Raw genomic sequence first — 15,691 nt, 5'->3', positions numbered from 1 at the left:
GCGAATCATCCCTCCGCCCAGCATATCCACACTGGATCCACTACCTGCCTGCTAGTCACTTAGTAGCCATCTCAGTCATCAGGTCAACTGTCCTGGCATCACAGTGCTTTTGTTCAAGTAGCCCTTATTTGACTTAACAATGGCTTTAAGGTGCAAGAAGAGTGATGCTGACAATTCAGATATGCCAAAGAGAAGCCAAAAAGTGCTTCATTTTACCCAAAAAGGTGAACGTTGTCGACTCAACAGAAAAAAATTGTATGCTGAGACTGCTAAGATTTACAGTAAAAATGAATCTTCTATTTGTGAAATTACGATGAAGGAAAAATAAATTCATGCATAGTATATAGGGTTTGCTACAGTTTCAGGCATCCACGGTGGGGTGAGGGGGGGTCTTAGAATGTGTCCCCACAGGTAAGGAGGGACTACTGTAACAGTGTCTCCCCAACACCGAACAAAAAAGAAGACAGTGGAGACGTACTTGCAGACGTCACCATTTTTATATTTCTTCCATCTTTCATACAATTTATTTGCAAGTTCAGAATCCACATTCCAGGTAGACTGATCCAGAGAAAGGCTCTCATTCCAATTAGGATTTCCTAAAAGTTAAATCAGATTCCATATTTAGATTTACAGAAAACATAATTCGATTAGTAAATAATGCCAAGGGCTGAATATTAAACTTCTTAAACTGAGAGGACTGTAGAGTTAATAAATGCCACCTCTGTCTCTGCTGCTTATTTATTAAAAGTCCCTCTAACTCAATGGCAAATGATATCAAATTAAACAAACATGTCATAAAACAAAACTAAATCGAATTATGTAAAGGTAATAACGTAAAAGACACATGGCTCATGAATACAGCCTGAAACAAAATTATACTTGGAACATGTTTAACAGCTTTAAATCTAAAATGCGAAACTCCTTCCACACACATGCTAATCATCAACGAGTCTTCCAGGTCACTATCTAGAGTGCTGAGGGAAAACAGTAGTTCTTGAAAGGGGGCACAGACCAGGAGCCGATCCTAGAGAAAATGCATGTTTATAACTGGTCTATTGTTCACCTCATTCTACCAACAGATTTGTTCTGTCTTGCTAAGGAGGGTATCAGGAAGGAGAGGTGGGAATCTTTAAAAAAAAAAAAAAATCTATACTTTAAAACTCTCCCTAAATATCTCTATAAATCAAAAGACAAAAAAAAAAAAAAACTCAAAACAAGAAACAGCTTGTACATCAATACTAAGGCCCTTCAGTCTCAAATCACAACTAGCACCCTCTGCAAGATGTTTACGCTCCTATAACTTAAGTCCTCAAATACAATTCCAAGTTATTTTTCCTAACTTCTAGTCAGTTCTTTTATAAAAGAATCAGAATCTTCCAGTTTTTCCTATGGGTGCTATGATGATCAAACAATGTTATTTGAAAAAAAAAAATCCCTTGCAGAAGTATAAACTACTAGATAATAAAGGGGCATTATTTACAGTACCCCAGGTGTTTCTGGAGGGTTCTTAACAATTTTAAGTCATTCTGTTAATGATCATCCTCTCTACAGAATATGATGCCTTTATAGAACTAATTATTGCATTGACAAACGCTAATTTTCCTCACTACTTCCCATCCCCCAAACTAGAGTTCTACAGAAAGCCTAAGGGCAAAATACTTACCTGCTTTTGATTTTCCCATGAAATAATGCATGCCACAATGTGCTATCACTTCAAAACCCAGACTCCCTTCCTAGATTGAAAAGTAATATATGAATAACTTAAAACACAGCACTAAACATAAAAATCCTAATGCACTAAAATTCAAAGCAGACATTGGCCTGCACCTCAGTTGAACTTCCCTTTAACCACAAGCCAAAAAATTACTTTCTAATTGTTAAGGAATTTTCAGAGAAATCTGAACTGTCTCTCCCTAGGAGGGTCACTGAGTAGATTCTGCAGGCACAATAATCAATGACAATAATGACCCTTGGGCCCACAAGACACCAAACTGCCATCGGAATTAAAGATTATGATCACATGGCTGCACTGAAGCCTGGGCAACAGAGTGCGACCCTAACTGTAAAAAAAAAATTAAAAATTAAAAAAAAAAAAAGATTAAATTGGTCTCAGGACACTCTCAGTGGTCAGAAGTTTTGTTTTTTTTTAACTGAACTCTAATCCTCTGGGAAACAGTATGCCAATCTATAACAACTCCTAGCTATTCAGGACATTTAATTTCCCATTTCCTACAGCTATACCTGAAACCTGCCTGCTCCTCCCACACTCTGCTGATATGCATCTCTTGAATAGAAAAAAAATTTCTAAGAAACCACCCCTGCTCAAAATATGGATAAATGGAATTAACCTTACATTGTTTAATTTTAGAATTCCTATCTGCACGCTTACAGCTAGTTAGCATGAGGCATTTCTAACTATGAAAGATCCACACTACAAGTGAGAAAAAAAATAAAGATGGTTGCATGAATGTTGCATAGAAAAATCAGAACCCAGAGTTATACAAAATAGCTTGGAGAAAAAAGAAGCAAAAATAATAACCAAATGAAAAGAAATAAATATTAAAGAAAAAAAGAGACATATTTAAGACGATCTAAATTAAATATAATTTACCCAGATTTTAGAAAACATTTTCTTAATGGTGAATCTTTTCAGGCTTTATACTCAGCCCACTAAGGAAATTCAAGGATTACGAGCAACTAAGAGTCACTTAGAAGAGATCCAAATAAAGCATTTAACAATTTAATTTATTAAGTCATTGCAAGTATGTACTAAAAGCCAACCTGTGTTTTCTACAGCAAACACATACTCGTTGCTCTACAAATTTTGGAAAAGAATGAAAATGACATCTATTAACCTATTGGTCATGCCTTATTTCATTCAAGAACTTCAAATTACTTTATAAAAAAGAAAACTCTTTCCAAATAAAGATTTCTACGTCTGAACAATTTATCATCCAAGATTGGCCTGGTAATACCCTTCAGTTTCTTAGCCTTAAAGAACATGAGCTTAACCCAGTTAATAAAACTCAAGCACTAAAGGTTAATAAAAAGCAACAGTAATTAAGAAAACTGTAACACACATATAGGACTGTAGAAAATACCTTGGTTGGTGCTGAATAAATCTGTAGAGGTATTGCAAAAATGGCACCTATGTTTGTAGTCAAAAATACATTGGTGAATAGATTTATGGCAATGTCTTTAACAGCAAGTTTCAAAGAAAATATATTCCAACAGCCTGGAGGTAGAAATAAAGGGCCAGTGAAATTCAGAATCTAAAAAGAAAAGAAGCAAGAGAAATTACTTTTCCTAACACTAATTATGATTAAAATCATTATAAAGTATGATGCTAACATTCTTCTATACTTCAGAAAGTATGATTTTACTCAGTTATTTCTAGATCAAAAGTTGCAATATTTTTATAGAAATGATAGGTTACAAATAATGCTTAAGATGACACTGTTTTAAATTTCACAGAAGTGATCTTGAAATTTCAGTAAGTGATATTTTGCAAAAAACCTACTAGTTTATCATGAACCAGGCTCATTTTTACTAATCTTTTTAGAACAATACATATACATAATCTTTTTGAATAATGGTAAGAGCAAATAATTTTGAAAGGCTATATTCTGGTCCCTTTGAGCTCTTTTAAAAATAGTTTTTTAAAATGAGAGAAAGAGAAGTCTCCTAAAAGTAATTCTGAAAACGTTAAAAGAAAAATACATGTTTTAAAAATCATAAAACTTTATATAAATAATAATTTCATAGCATTTGGAATATTTTTTATTATTTTATAGAAATAATTTCACAGCATCTGACCTTAAACAAAGCTTAAAATAAGCTAAAACTTGGGGAAAAAATACTATATGTACCTTTAACATGTGCTTGGTCTCCTTGGAAAGAAATACATCATTTAATACAACACTACGGTCAAAATGGTTGTGGTACCATATTGACCAAAGTCCTGATGTGTTCTCATGAGTCTCTATGTGAAACTGGGTTGCAGAAGAGTCCATTCTAAAATACCTGTGAACAGACGACATGCATGCTATCAGGCCTGAGTGTGGGACAACAGTCAGCCCTCTTATGAGCCTCTAATTGCAAAAACAGGAGCATCATAAAACGTTACTAAATGAAAGCTAGCGCCAGAGACCACCTTGGCAATCGCTTCCTTTAACCTTCTGGCTCACATAGGGAGCAACTGGAAGCCAGAGGGGAAGCAACCAGGCTGCGGCCAGCACAGCTCAAAGAGGCCGCCAGGACCAAACCAGAACCTGAAGTCAACTCAGAAACACCATGTGAATAGGTACTCTTTTCACACATCTGGAGGCCTGACGCTGAACCTATTTCATAAACTGAATTATTTCCCTTCCTTTTCCCCATTCAGTTAATATCCCTTTCACTGCCTGTTAGCAATGCTAAGGCAAGGGGAGGCAAGGCCAGAGAGAGAGAATCATACAAGTCATATCCCTATATTTTTAAACCATTTCTAGAGGGGAAAACAACAACAACAACATAACATTTCAGGGAAAGTGGAAGTAACCTACCCCTGAGCCACAGAAGAGAAGAGGCATGCTTTTAGTGTTGGAGTGTGTGTTGTTTTCTTCACATCTTCTATAATTCCACTGTCACATGATGTAGCTGCTTTGTGGTATAAAGAAATAAATGTGAAGCTTAAGTACCTTTTCTTTCATTAAGCCTGAACAAAAGATATATGTCTTATTTATAAATTTTTATTCACTTTTCTGTCTCCATTAAAATAGTGAATCAGACATAAAAGGTAACCACTTTCTCAAATTTTCCTGTCATCTTTTTTGTTGCCAATTATCCAGAAGCCCATACTTTTAAAAACCAACTTCTCTACCAGAAATGACAAAAGTGAAACACGAAGCTCACTTGGCAGAGTAAGGGGGAATGTGTGGAGGCACGAGCAAGAAAGGAATAAAACCTAAAGAGCAAAAGGGAGCTGACCAGCAGAAAGTGGGCTGCATTTGAAAGCACTGCTGATTGATCAAAACAATACTTTTAAGCTCTCCTTGATTTAGGTTATAATACTGAGTCGCTTGTGTTCAATTCTTAACTCTCTGATGCCAACAACCAACTTTTTTTAAGTTATATATATGGTTTTTTAAAATTCAAACACTAACAAAAAAATGTGAAAATAAAGTCTACCTTTCTTCACCCTGACTCCCAATTATCTTAGAGGAGGCAGCTGTTAGCAGTTTCTCCAACATACTTCCAGGTGTTCTGTGCATGTATAAGTACACAGATATCCTCTAAAAAAATTAAATGTACACACACTGCTAGCATCACTGTCCATGCATGTTTCTGAACACTTTCTCACATCTGAACACAGATGATCGGCTCTTCTGTCCTAACACACACTTTCTATAGGTACAGTTTTGAATACATACATATCTGGAGGATAAACTCTTAAAACTAGAATTAAGGATCAAAGAGTATATATGTGCATTCTAAATTTTAATAGAGATTTGCCGATTTTCCCTCAAAAACAGCCTGCATAGACTCCTGTCAAAAACCTAACAGTGCTTTCCTTCCTAATCATTATCAACACAGAATATTAAGCTTTAAACTCAAAATCCTACGTATGTGGCAGAATAAAAGTGGCATCAACAATAGTTTCTACATCATACTATCTTAGAACTATTAAGGCTGGGACTTCTTGAAATCAAACGCATTCCCTTCACTTTTTTGAAACCATGCCTAATCTGTAGTTATAGAAAGAGTTGCCATCATGACAACTAGATAACAAAAGTCAAATGACAATATGTTTAAAAATCTGTACCTTTGCAGGTAAAAGAAGCAATTTTTGTAAAGTTTGTTGTAGAAGTAGATAGTAGCACTGGTTCAAACTGCAGAGACAGAGCATCTCTCTGTGAGAAATGGCGTATATCCTGAAATAAAAGAAAAGTCCCATGTGACTACTCTCAGCTGGGAGAGTATTTATCCAGTTTGAATCAACTGTTAGAATAAATAGCACAGACCAGCCATACATAGCAACTGCTCAGCATCTGTGCCATAACCATATGGAGGGGATGCTGACAATCTTCATACAAACAGAGGTTCAAGCAAGGGCAAATGGGCTTAAATCAAAGCAAAAGAGAACAGAGATAGTGCTTCTGTCTCTGTTCCTGAAAAACCCTCACATTCTACAATTAAATGCACACTTGCAATTTTAAAATTTGCTTTAGGTAAGCATTTACAATTACCTGTATCCATATAAGGCTGTTTCCTGAATGTAATATATACATATTTACTGCTGAATCATCTGTCCAAAAGAATCAGAGTATTAAAGCAGAGTATTTAATCAGAGATTAAAACAGAGCCATCTCATTCTCACACCTTCATATAGTCATTAAAATACCACATTACACATTTCTATAAAGAATGTTAACTTGCTTCTCAAAACTGAAATCAAAACTAGGAGGTGTTTTCTTTTTCCTTTTTTAATCACAAGAAAAAAGATCCTTATAAAAATGCCTACCAACCTAAGCCCTCTAAATGATGAGGAACTACCAGGAGCAAAATTCTGAGTTTAGGGTCATACAATGCTCTTCTGAATGAAACTAACCAACTGGATGACTTCAAATAAAGCTATGTTCTCCTGTTGATTAGAAAGCTCCTCATTTCCTCATTTGGATAACCACATTTGGAAAGAAGAAAATCCTGAGATCTCAGGTTTCAGGCTTCCTTTTAGCCCTCACCAACAGAAATGGTCCCCATGGGTCAGAGATCTGCCCCTCATAGATGTTCACCTGGCCACTATGAGAATCACCAAGCACTTGAGGATAGGAGAGCTCTCCTGCTGATCCAGCACCACCACAGCCAGCTCTGAAGACTGAAAGGTAAAGGCTGTTTAATCAATTAAGACTGCCAAGGCACAGCACGGTGGCTCATGCTTGCAACCCCAGCACTTTGGGAGGCCAAGCAGGGAGAAATGCTTGAGCCCAGGAGTTCAAGACCATCCTGAGCAACATAGGGAGACCCTGTCTCTACAAAAAAAAAAAAAAAAAAAGTTTAAATTAGCCAGGCATAGTGGTGTGCGCTGTGGTCCCAGCTACTTGTGAGGCCAAGGTGGCAGGATCGCTTGAGCACAGGAGGCTGAGGTTGCAGTGAGCCGAGATCACATCTCTGTGCTCCCACCTGGGCTACAGAGCAAAATCCTGTCTGAAAAAAAACAAAAACAGAAACAAAACCAAAAAACAAACAAACAAAAAACAAAGAATAAAAACCATACTTTCCTTGAATACTAATACATATATACAGTCACATTCAGAAGAGTCTTGATAACCAAAAGATACTAGTATACTCTACATTACGAATTTCATGGATCACAGAATGTGTCTCTGAAAAAAGTTCTTAGGAAGCTAAACAGATGAACGCATTTATTTCTGATAGGTAGGACACACATTTCCAAAGATAAAATTCATAAAAGTGAACACTAAAATTCCACCTAACTTGTCAAGCATCCAGGAACAACCGCAATCTATTAGTTATTTAAAATACAAAACAGCATGACGTGGTTAAATGAGCTTAGGCAAATCATTACAAGTGGAACAAGAAACCCAAGACTTCAAATAAGTATTTATATTAAACTGTCATGCCCATTTAATTTGCTTACTGTCTCCAAACATCAAGAAAAATTATTCCTAAGGAAACTCAGAAGAGTTTGCAGTTGTCACTTCTCCCCAAAATAATACAGCCTTCTTAGCAGTTGTAGGTTGAGAACCAGTTACTATTACAATTGCTTAATAATTAAAGCAAATGCTATTTGTCTTGGTTTGCTATGATACAATCTATTCATAAATGTTATAGAATGATGATGCAGACTGATGAAAATATAATGAAAATTTTTAAACATTCCACCTTACCTGAGGTCTCAGATTCATCTGTAGCTACGTAAACAATAGAGAGATGATCTAACAAATCTTGTGTGTTTTCTTCAAATTCTTTCGAATAGTTTTCCATTGTTACCATTATGCTCATTTGTAGACGCAAAACATCATCAGATTCCAGATAACAACTCTGCGATTGGAGGCAGGAGGAAAAAAGGGAAAAACAAAAATCATCTCAACTTTGTGGTTTCAAACTATGGAGGAAAGGAAAAGCATTTAACATAATGACACGTGTGTGAGAACAGAATATGCTGTTTTGTGTTTTATTTTATTTTATTTTATTTTGAGACAGAGTCTCACTCTGTCACCCAGGCTGGAGTGCAGTGGCGCGATCTTGGCTCACTGCAAGCTCCGCCTCCCAGGTTCACGCATTCTCCTGCCTCAGCCTCCCGAGTAGCTGGGACTACAGGCACCCGCCAGCACGCCCAGCTAATTTTTTTGTATTTTTAGTAGAGACAGGGTTTCACCGTGTTAGCCAGGATGGTCTCAATCTCCTGACCTCGTGATCCACTCGCCTTGGCCTCCCAAAGTGCTGGGATTACAGGCATGAGCCACAGCACCCAGCCTTGTGTTTTATTTTTAAGCAAAGAGGCAGGAAGGAAAGCAGAGAGAAAACAATACATATTTTATTTTACCTTTAATTGCTGACACACTTTATTATGTAAACTGCATTCCAGTTGCACCTGCAAGAGGCTAGTATTAGTGGTTTCTGCCTAAAAGAAGAAAAAAGGAGGAAAAGAACTTTAAGTAAAAGGCTCAATCTCACACGTATTCAGAAACTACACTTTTTCATTTATTCAATAAATATTTGAGTATCTGCTAAATGCTGGGCATTATTCTTTTTAGTGGATATACAACAGTAAGCTAAACAGAGAAATCTGTTCTCAGGACTGTCACTGAACTTACATTCTAATGAAAATCATAAGTTCTCCCTCGGGCAACATGAAAATTCCTTATTACACCTATAAGCAGGTGAGTATGTTCTAAATATACACAGGAACACTGGAGTTTGGTGTTTCTAATGTTTGTTGAAAATGTTATTTAAACACAGGAGTCTATTGTTATTTTAAAGTAGGTTTACAAAGTAACAAAATTCTAACTGTGCCTTATATCAGTACAATGACCTAGAAACCATGACCCTCAAGTTAGACCAAAAAAAAAAAAAAAGATGTCCAAAATTCAACTGACTATCATTTTTAACAGGGAAGAGCTATGGATGAAAGAGACAAAAGTATATAAAAAGAATGAAAGACTCTGTCAAATTTAAAGATCTTAACAGCCCCTGGGATGATGTCAACGCATATTTAAGAAAAGGAAAATGGAAAATCCAATCAAGAGATACAATCTTGGGTTAGGAGGGTGGGGGCTACAGGAATGTGAATACAGCAAAAAGTTACTTAGTGCAGTATGTGAATCTAACAGACATGGGCTATGAGACTTCCTCTTTCGTTAAGTTTCATGTCTCTGGCATAGTGATTCCAAAAAGGTACTCCACCCGGGAGCCACAGTCCTAACATCAAATCTTGGCAAGGTAAGAAGGCATTCTGCAAAGCCTAGGCTGGCTTAATAGTGAGTACCTATTAAAAAACCCAGGAAAGATGCGTTACTAAGAAGAATCACTACAATTATGTTTGTTAGATTTATAAAACTTACCCAAGTACATTATATAAGAATACATTTTAAACTACTTCAATTATCATTCAGGCAATTAAAATACAGAAAAAAAGGGTAAGTCAGGCACATTATTGGTTCACATCCGTAATCCCGGCACTTTGGGAGGCCAAGGCCGTGGATCACTGGAGCCCAGGAGTTGGAGACCAGCTAGGCGACATGGCAAAACCCCGTCTCTACTAGAAAAAATACCAAAATTAGCCAGGCGTGGTGATGTGCGCTTGTAGTCCCAGCTACTAGGAAGGCTGAGGTGGGAGGATTGATTGAGTCCAGGAGGTCAAGGCTGTAGTGAGCCGTGACTCTTTTAATCTTTTTTTAAGAAAAAGAATAAAATATATTTTTAATGCAGTAAAAATATTTAAGGAGTTTAATTAAGTTTGTAAATGGGACCAAACATTAAACACTCTTTTAAAGAAATCATTGTTCATATCTGCTAGTATTCTTAAATAGAATAATATGATTTGTAAAATGAATCTAAAATCTTAAACTAGATTTTTTTGTTTTGTTTTTTGAGACAGGGTCTCACTCTGTTGCCCAGGCTGGAGTCGGGCAGTGCAATCTCGGCTCATGCAACCTCCACCTCCCAGGCTCAAGCCAACTTCCCACCTCAGCCTCCCAAGTAGCTGGGACTATAGGCGCACATCACCACCCATGGCTAATTTGTGTATTTTTTATAGAGACGGAGCTTCACCATATTGCCCAGGCTGGTTTTGAACTCCTGGGCTCAAGCAATCCACCCACCTCAGCCTCCCAAAGTGCTAGGATTACAGAAGTGCACCAATACACCAGCCTGAAGAACTAGATTTTTAAATTTGTCTATGAACAAATCCCAACATCAAACAGAAAAAGCCCACTTTCTGAAACTGATTTTTAATTTTTAAAATTTATTTTTAAAATTAAAAGAGACTTGTTAGGCTGGGCACAGTGGCTCATGCCTGTAATCCCAGCACTTTGGGAGGCCGAGGTGGGTGGATCATCTGAGGTCAGCAGTTCGAGACTAGCCTGGCCAAAATGGTGAAACCCCGTCTCTACTAAAAATACAAAAAAAATGGCCAGGCATTGTGGCTCACGCCTGTAATCCCAGCACTTTGGGAGGCTGAGGCAGGCGGATCACGGAGTCATGAGATCAAGACCATCCTGGATAATATGGTGAAACCCCGTATCTACTAAAAATACAAAAAATGAGCCGGGCGTGGTGGCGGGCGCCTGTAGTCCCAGCTACTCGGGAAGCTGAGGCAGGAGAATGGCACAAACCCGAGAGGCAGAGCTTGCAGTGAGCCGAGATCGTGCCACTGCACTCCAGCCTGGGCGACAGAGCGAGACTAGCTGGGCATAGTGGCGCACACCTGTAGTCCCAGCTACTTGGGAGGCTGAGGCAGGAGAATCACTTGAACCCAGGAGGTGGAGGTTTCAGTGAGCTGAGATCGTGCCATTGCACTCCAGCCTGGGTGACAAGAGTGAAACTCCACCTCAAAAAATAAAATAAAATACTTGTTATACTGCCCAGGTTGAAGCACAGTGGCAATTCACAGGCACAATCATAGTGCAATGCAGCCTCAAACTCCTGGCCTCAAGCGATCCTCCCACCTCAGCCTCCTGAGTAGCTAGGACTACAAGCGTGCACTACCATGCCCAGCTCTGAAACTACTTTAACCAAGGTTACAAATGATCCTCACATGGCCAAATCTAACAGAAACTTCTCCTTTTGTTCACCACTCTCCCTGCTGCCACCAGCCCCCTGTCCTGTTACAGCCTGAACCACTTGTCTCTCGGTTTTTCTTTCTCTCTGGTTCCTCTGCCAGCTGTTGCTCCTTTAACCATCAGACACTGAGTTATGCTGGATGCCGCCTATGCCCTCTTCACTCTCTCCCAAGGGGAGCTTGTTGGCTTGCTGAACCCTCCCACATCGATTCCTCCAGCTTAGTCCTCTCCATACCTATATGTCCAACCAGTGACTGGGCATCCACCTGAATCCTCACACACCCCAAGCTGGCCACCTTTGCTGTGTCCCTAATCTTAGCACCATTATTCATCAACCCTATCATTATTTATCCAGTTGTTTAAGCCGGAAACCTGAAAACCACTTGCACTTCAGCTTCTCATACTTTCCTCAAACAAATCCATAATCAAGTCATACTGATTGTACCTCCTTCATGAGCCCTTAAACCCACTCACTTCTCCTCTTTCTTAATACCCCAGGCATCAGGGGTTGGCAAACTATGCCCAGAGGTTAAATCCAGTTTGCTGCTTGTTTTTGTAAGCAAAGTTTTACTGGAACACAGCCATACCCGTTCCTTTATGGACTGTCTGCTACTGCCTTCGTGCTACGACAGCAGAGTTGAGTACTTGCAACACAGACTGTACAGCCTACAAAGTCAAAATAAATACTCTAACAACACGAAACTACACAAAAAAATTATGGTGCAGTAACTTCCTCCTAGTCTCCCTGCATCCACCTCTGCCCTTTCCACTCCATTCTCCACACTGCATCAAGAGTGAATTTACCCATATACAAATCTGGTCATGCCACTATTTGCTTAAAACTCTTCAAAGACTTCTCACTTGGCAAAAGTCCCAAATCCTCTGCTGTCGCTATAAAACTCCAGCACCTGCCTAGTCTCGACCTCCCTGCGCATGCTCCAACCTCACTGGTCTCGTTTCTGCTCTGCTTGCCTCACCACCTTTGAATTTTCTGTCCCTTTGCCTTGCACCCACTCCCCCAACCCACCCACCTCTCCACCTAGCTAAATCTGATTTATGCTTCATGTCCTGGCTTAAATATCCCTTTCAGACACCACAGCAACTTCTACCTGACCTTTTGTAACACTTCTCACAACAACATGGTCAGGGTCTATCTTGCCCAGGAGATTCTAAGCATCTTGTGCTTCGAATGCACAATACCTATCACTTCATCAGCACTCAGTAAACAGCTGGTGAGTGGATAGAGGTGGGCATACAGCCACAGATGCTACGGAATCGGCTTGAAAAGGGCAAGAAAAGCTTGAAAAGGGCAAGAAACAGAAAATAGTAAACGGTGCCTACAAAATAAAAGAATAAAAACCCGATACTCAGTGTGTATTTCTGATCTGAAACTTTCAAAAAACATTTAAAGAAAAAAATCGTATTAACACTTTTAAAGTACACATTTATAACCAAGTTTTTTTTTTTTTAAAGAAATCTACAACAACTTAACTATGTTAAGGTCTTAACCTGACAAGGCAATTCTCTACAATATTTCTTCAAATGAAAAGATGTTAAAAGTTCACAGTCATATTAACAGTTTTTGACACAATTAACAACCCTATTTGGCAGAGTAATTTGCTATGATTTAAAGCCTAATATTTTGTCATTCTTAGTAAATCTCTGGACGGATATATTTATAACTTGCCATTTTAATTAAGATTCCTCTATTAGCGGGAGGCATTTTAAAAATCACTATTTTGTTTCATTTGCTGTAGGACATATTTCAGAATCCCACAAGGGGGAGTTCTAGCACCTCCCAACTGCCCTTCAGAAGTATGCTAATTTTTCTAAAAGAAAAAGTTTCAAGTTCATATATTTCTCAAAAGAACAAAACAATTGGGTCGGGAGCAGTGGCCAACACCTGTAAGTAATCCCAGCACTCTGGGAGGCCAAGGCGGGCGGATCACGAGGTCAGGAGATCAAGACCATCCTGGCTAACACGGTGAAACCCTGTCTCTACTAAAAAATACAAAAAATCAGCTGGGCACAGTGGCGGGCGCCTGTAGTCCCAGCTACTTGGGAGGCCGAGGCAGGAGAATGGCGTGAACCTGGGAGGCAGAGCTTGCAGTGAGCCGAGATCAGGCTACTGCACTCCAACCTGGGCAACAGTGTGAGACTCCATCTCAAAAAAAAAAGAACAAAACAATAGCAATGTTAACTTGATAAAAAAGAAACTCTAACCAAAATGTTGGCCAGGGGGCAACCACACACTAGGGTTACAAGTTCCCCAACCGTCCCCAACTGAGCACACTGTGTGACAACAGGACATGCCCTCATCCAGAGTGAGTCTGGATTGATTAGACAGGAAAAACAAATAAAAACCTAATTCTCTAGTTTTGAAACCTCCCGTACTCCTTTAACAAATCAGATCAGACATTTTATAGAAAAAAGAATAAGTAACTCTATAAACAACTTTTTCTTACGTAGTCTTCATTGAAAGTATTAATATAGTTTATATATTTCATATTATTTCATATAAAGTATTATCCCCTTTTAGAAGATGGGGGAAATTGTGGCTTGGAGGGGTTAAGAGACTTATCAAAGATCTTGGGGCTAGGTAGCAGAAAAACAGAAAAAAAAATATCAGATTTTTAAACTGCAGTCAGTACTTTTTTAACAAATCAAAACAGATCAAATTTGTTTCTCCTAGGTACCTAAAGGCCTAAAAACCCATCAACACAGGGATATATATTAGAAAACCATACCAAGATAAAATGCAAAGGTCAAGAAAATAGAAATGTTAAAACTCCTTTTGTATGTCATGTATTTCCACAGTTTTGTGGTGAAGAAGTAAGAATTTAGGGAACTGGATACTAAAGTAATCATCTCCCTTCACTTGCTAAGGAATTTCTAGTGCCCTAGGCCACAAGAAGGGTGTGATTTGGGGGGACTGTGTGCAATTTAACAGAAAGGAAATAACAGACTTAAAGTATTAAGTCATTTTGATGACTTATCAACAAGAGTGAAGCACAGCCTAATAAATATATTTGAGAATCTATATTAATCCAGACAGAATGAACAAGAGGCTTGATGTTCCTGGTAATAACCACATGAAACCTTTTTATTTAAGGACTATAACTTATGAAATATGAAGGAATTACTTAGACAAATCCCAATCTTAGATTCTATTTTTCTCAGACATCTTTCTCCCCTTTCACAATTTTGAATGTGAAATATTAGAAGTCATTGTAAAAGTAAATCTCGGCCGGGCGCAGTGGCTCACACCTGTAATCTCGGCACTTTGGGAGGCCAAGGAGGGCGGATCACTCGAGGTCAGGAATTTGAGTCCAGCCTGTCCAACATGGTGAAACCCTGTCTCTAGTAAAAATACAAAAATTTGCTGGGCATGGTGGCACACGCCTGTAATCTCAGCTTCTCGGGAGGCTGAAGCTGGAGAATTGCTTGAACCCGGGAGGTGGAGCTGCAATTGCACCATTGCACTCCAGCCTGGCTAACAGAGTCCATCTCAAAAAAACAAGAAAAAGTAAATCTTTTATGCCAACATATGCATCTGGAACACTGATTCTGTATAAGCCATCTGACTGCTCCAGCAGGTGGCCCCCACACACAGTATTATGTACATGGCAAATGATCTTGTATAAAATGAGAGCTATCTTGGGTGCCTTCCACATAACACTCAGATTCTATAACCAAACTCCTAGTGTTTCCTGCATAACAGCAGGCTCAGCTGAGTTATTAATAAGTACCGTACAGCTATTTTTCCCTGATATTAAATAGCAATTGTGTTTCAACCCCCCCACCACCACCACTACCCTGTTATTCCTCAGATATTAACCACTAAAACAAAATCTAACTATACTGCCAGACCCACTCATGCAAACATTTGCAAAAACCTAGGAAGTGGCTGAAATTAGTTTGCTTTGAGGAAAAAAGAGGCTACTGCATATGGATAGCATTTTTCCTTATCCACATCATTTTAGAAAAGGCAGTGTGGCCAAGTGCCTTAGCCAACACAGATTTGAGATCAAACCCCAGCCATAAAAGCCTGGGGACATTCCCCACCCACTCTAAGACTCAGCTTCCTCTTCTATAAAATCAAGTTATTGAATTCACAGCAATATTATGGGTGCTAAATGAGATACATATGCAAACCACTGGGTACACAGTAGGCCTCAAAGGGGAGATCATATTGATTTGCTCATTCACAATTAATGCATTTATTTAATAAAATTCCACAACAAATAATTTAGGTGCTTGGCAGAAGCATTTTTCCCACATTAAAGCTTTTAGAAGAAAACTCTTTACCACTCCTTTGGTTTCTAAGAGATTTTTTCTTTCCCCTAAAACACTTCAAGTTCTTTTTCTTTCTTGATTGGAACAGAACTCAAGAAAAGAAGAAGTGT

At 38.6% G+C, this 15,691-nt stretch overlaps 1 protein-coding gene across 1 annotated transcript in view; it reads right to left on the bottom strand.

Moving 5' to 3' along the window:
* The window catches only part of TMEM131L (transmembrane 131 like), an 81,255-nt gene that overhangs the window by 47,726 nt on the left and 17,838 nt on the right, over positions 1-15,691 (bottom strand). The window contains exons 4-12 of the mRNA XM_030816253.1: positions 8,549-8,626; positions 7,890-8,043; positions 6,228-6,286; positions 5,804-5,912; positions 4,545-4,638; positions 3,870-4,023; positions 3,102-3,272; positions 1,664-1,733; positions 479-596 (exon numbers count right to left, since the gene is read on the bottom strand). Of these exons, the coding sequence (XP_030672113.1) occupies positions 479-596; positions 1,664-1,733; positions 3,102-3,272; positions 3,870-4,023; positions 4,545-4,638; positions 5,804-5,912; positions 6,228-6,286; positions 7,890-8,043; positions 8,549-8,626 (1,007 nt within the window). The remainder of the gene's footprint in view (positions 1-478; positions 597-1,663; positions 1,734-3,101; positions 3,273-3,869; positions 4,024-4,544; positions 4,639-5,803; positions 5,913-6,227; positions 6,287-7,889; positions 8,044-8,548; positions 8,627-15,691) is intronic.

This window comes from Nomascus leucogenys, chromosome 7b (genome assembly GCF_006542625.1).
Source record: "Nomascus leucogenys isolate Asia chromosome 7b, Asia_NLE_v1, whole genome shotgun sequence".
NCBI classification, from domain to species: domain Eukaryota; kingdom Metazoa; phylum Chordata; class Mammalia; order Primates; family Hylobatidae; genus Nomascus; species Nomascus leucogenys.
Note: the sequence above shows the minus strand (reverse complement) of the source record. Positions and strands in the feature narration are given on the sequence as shown.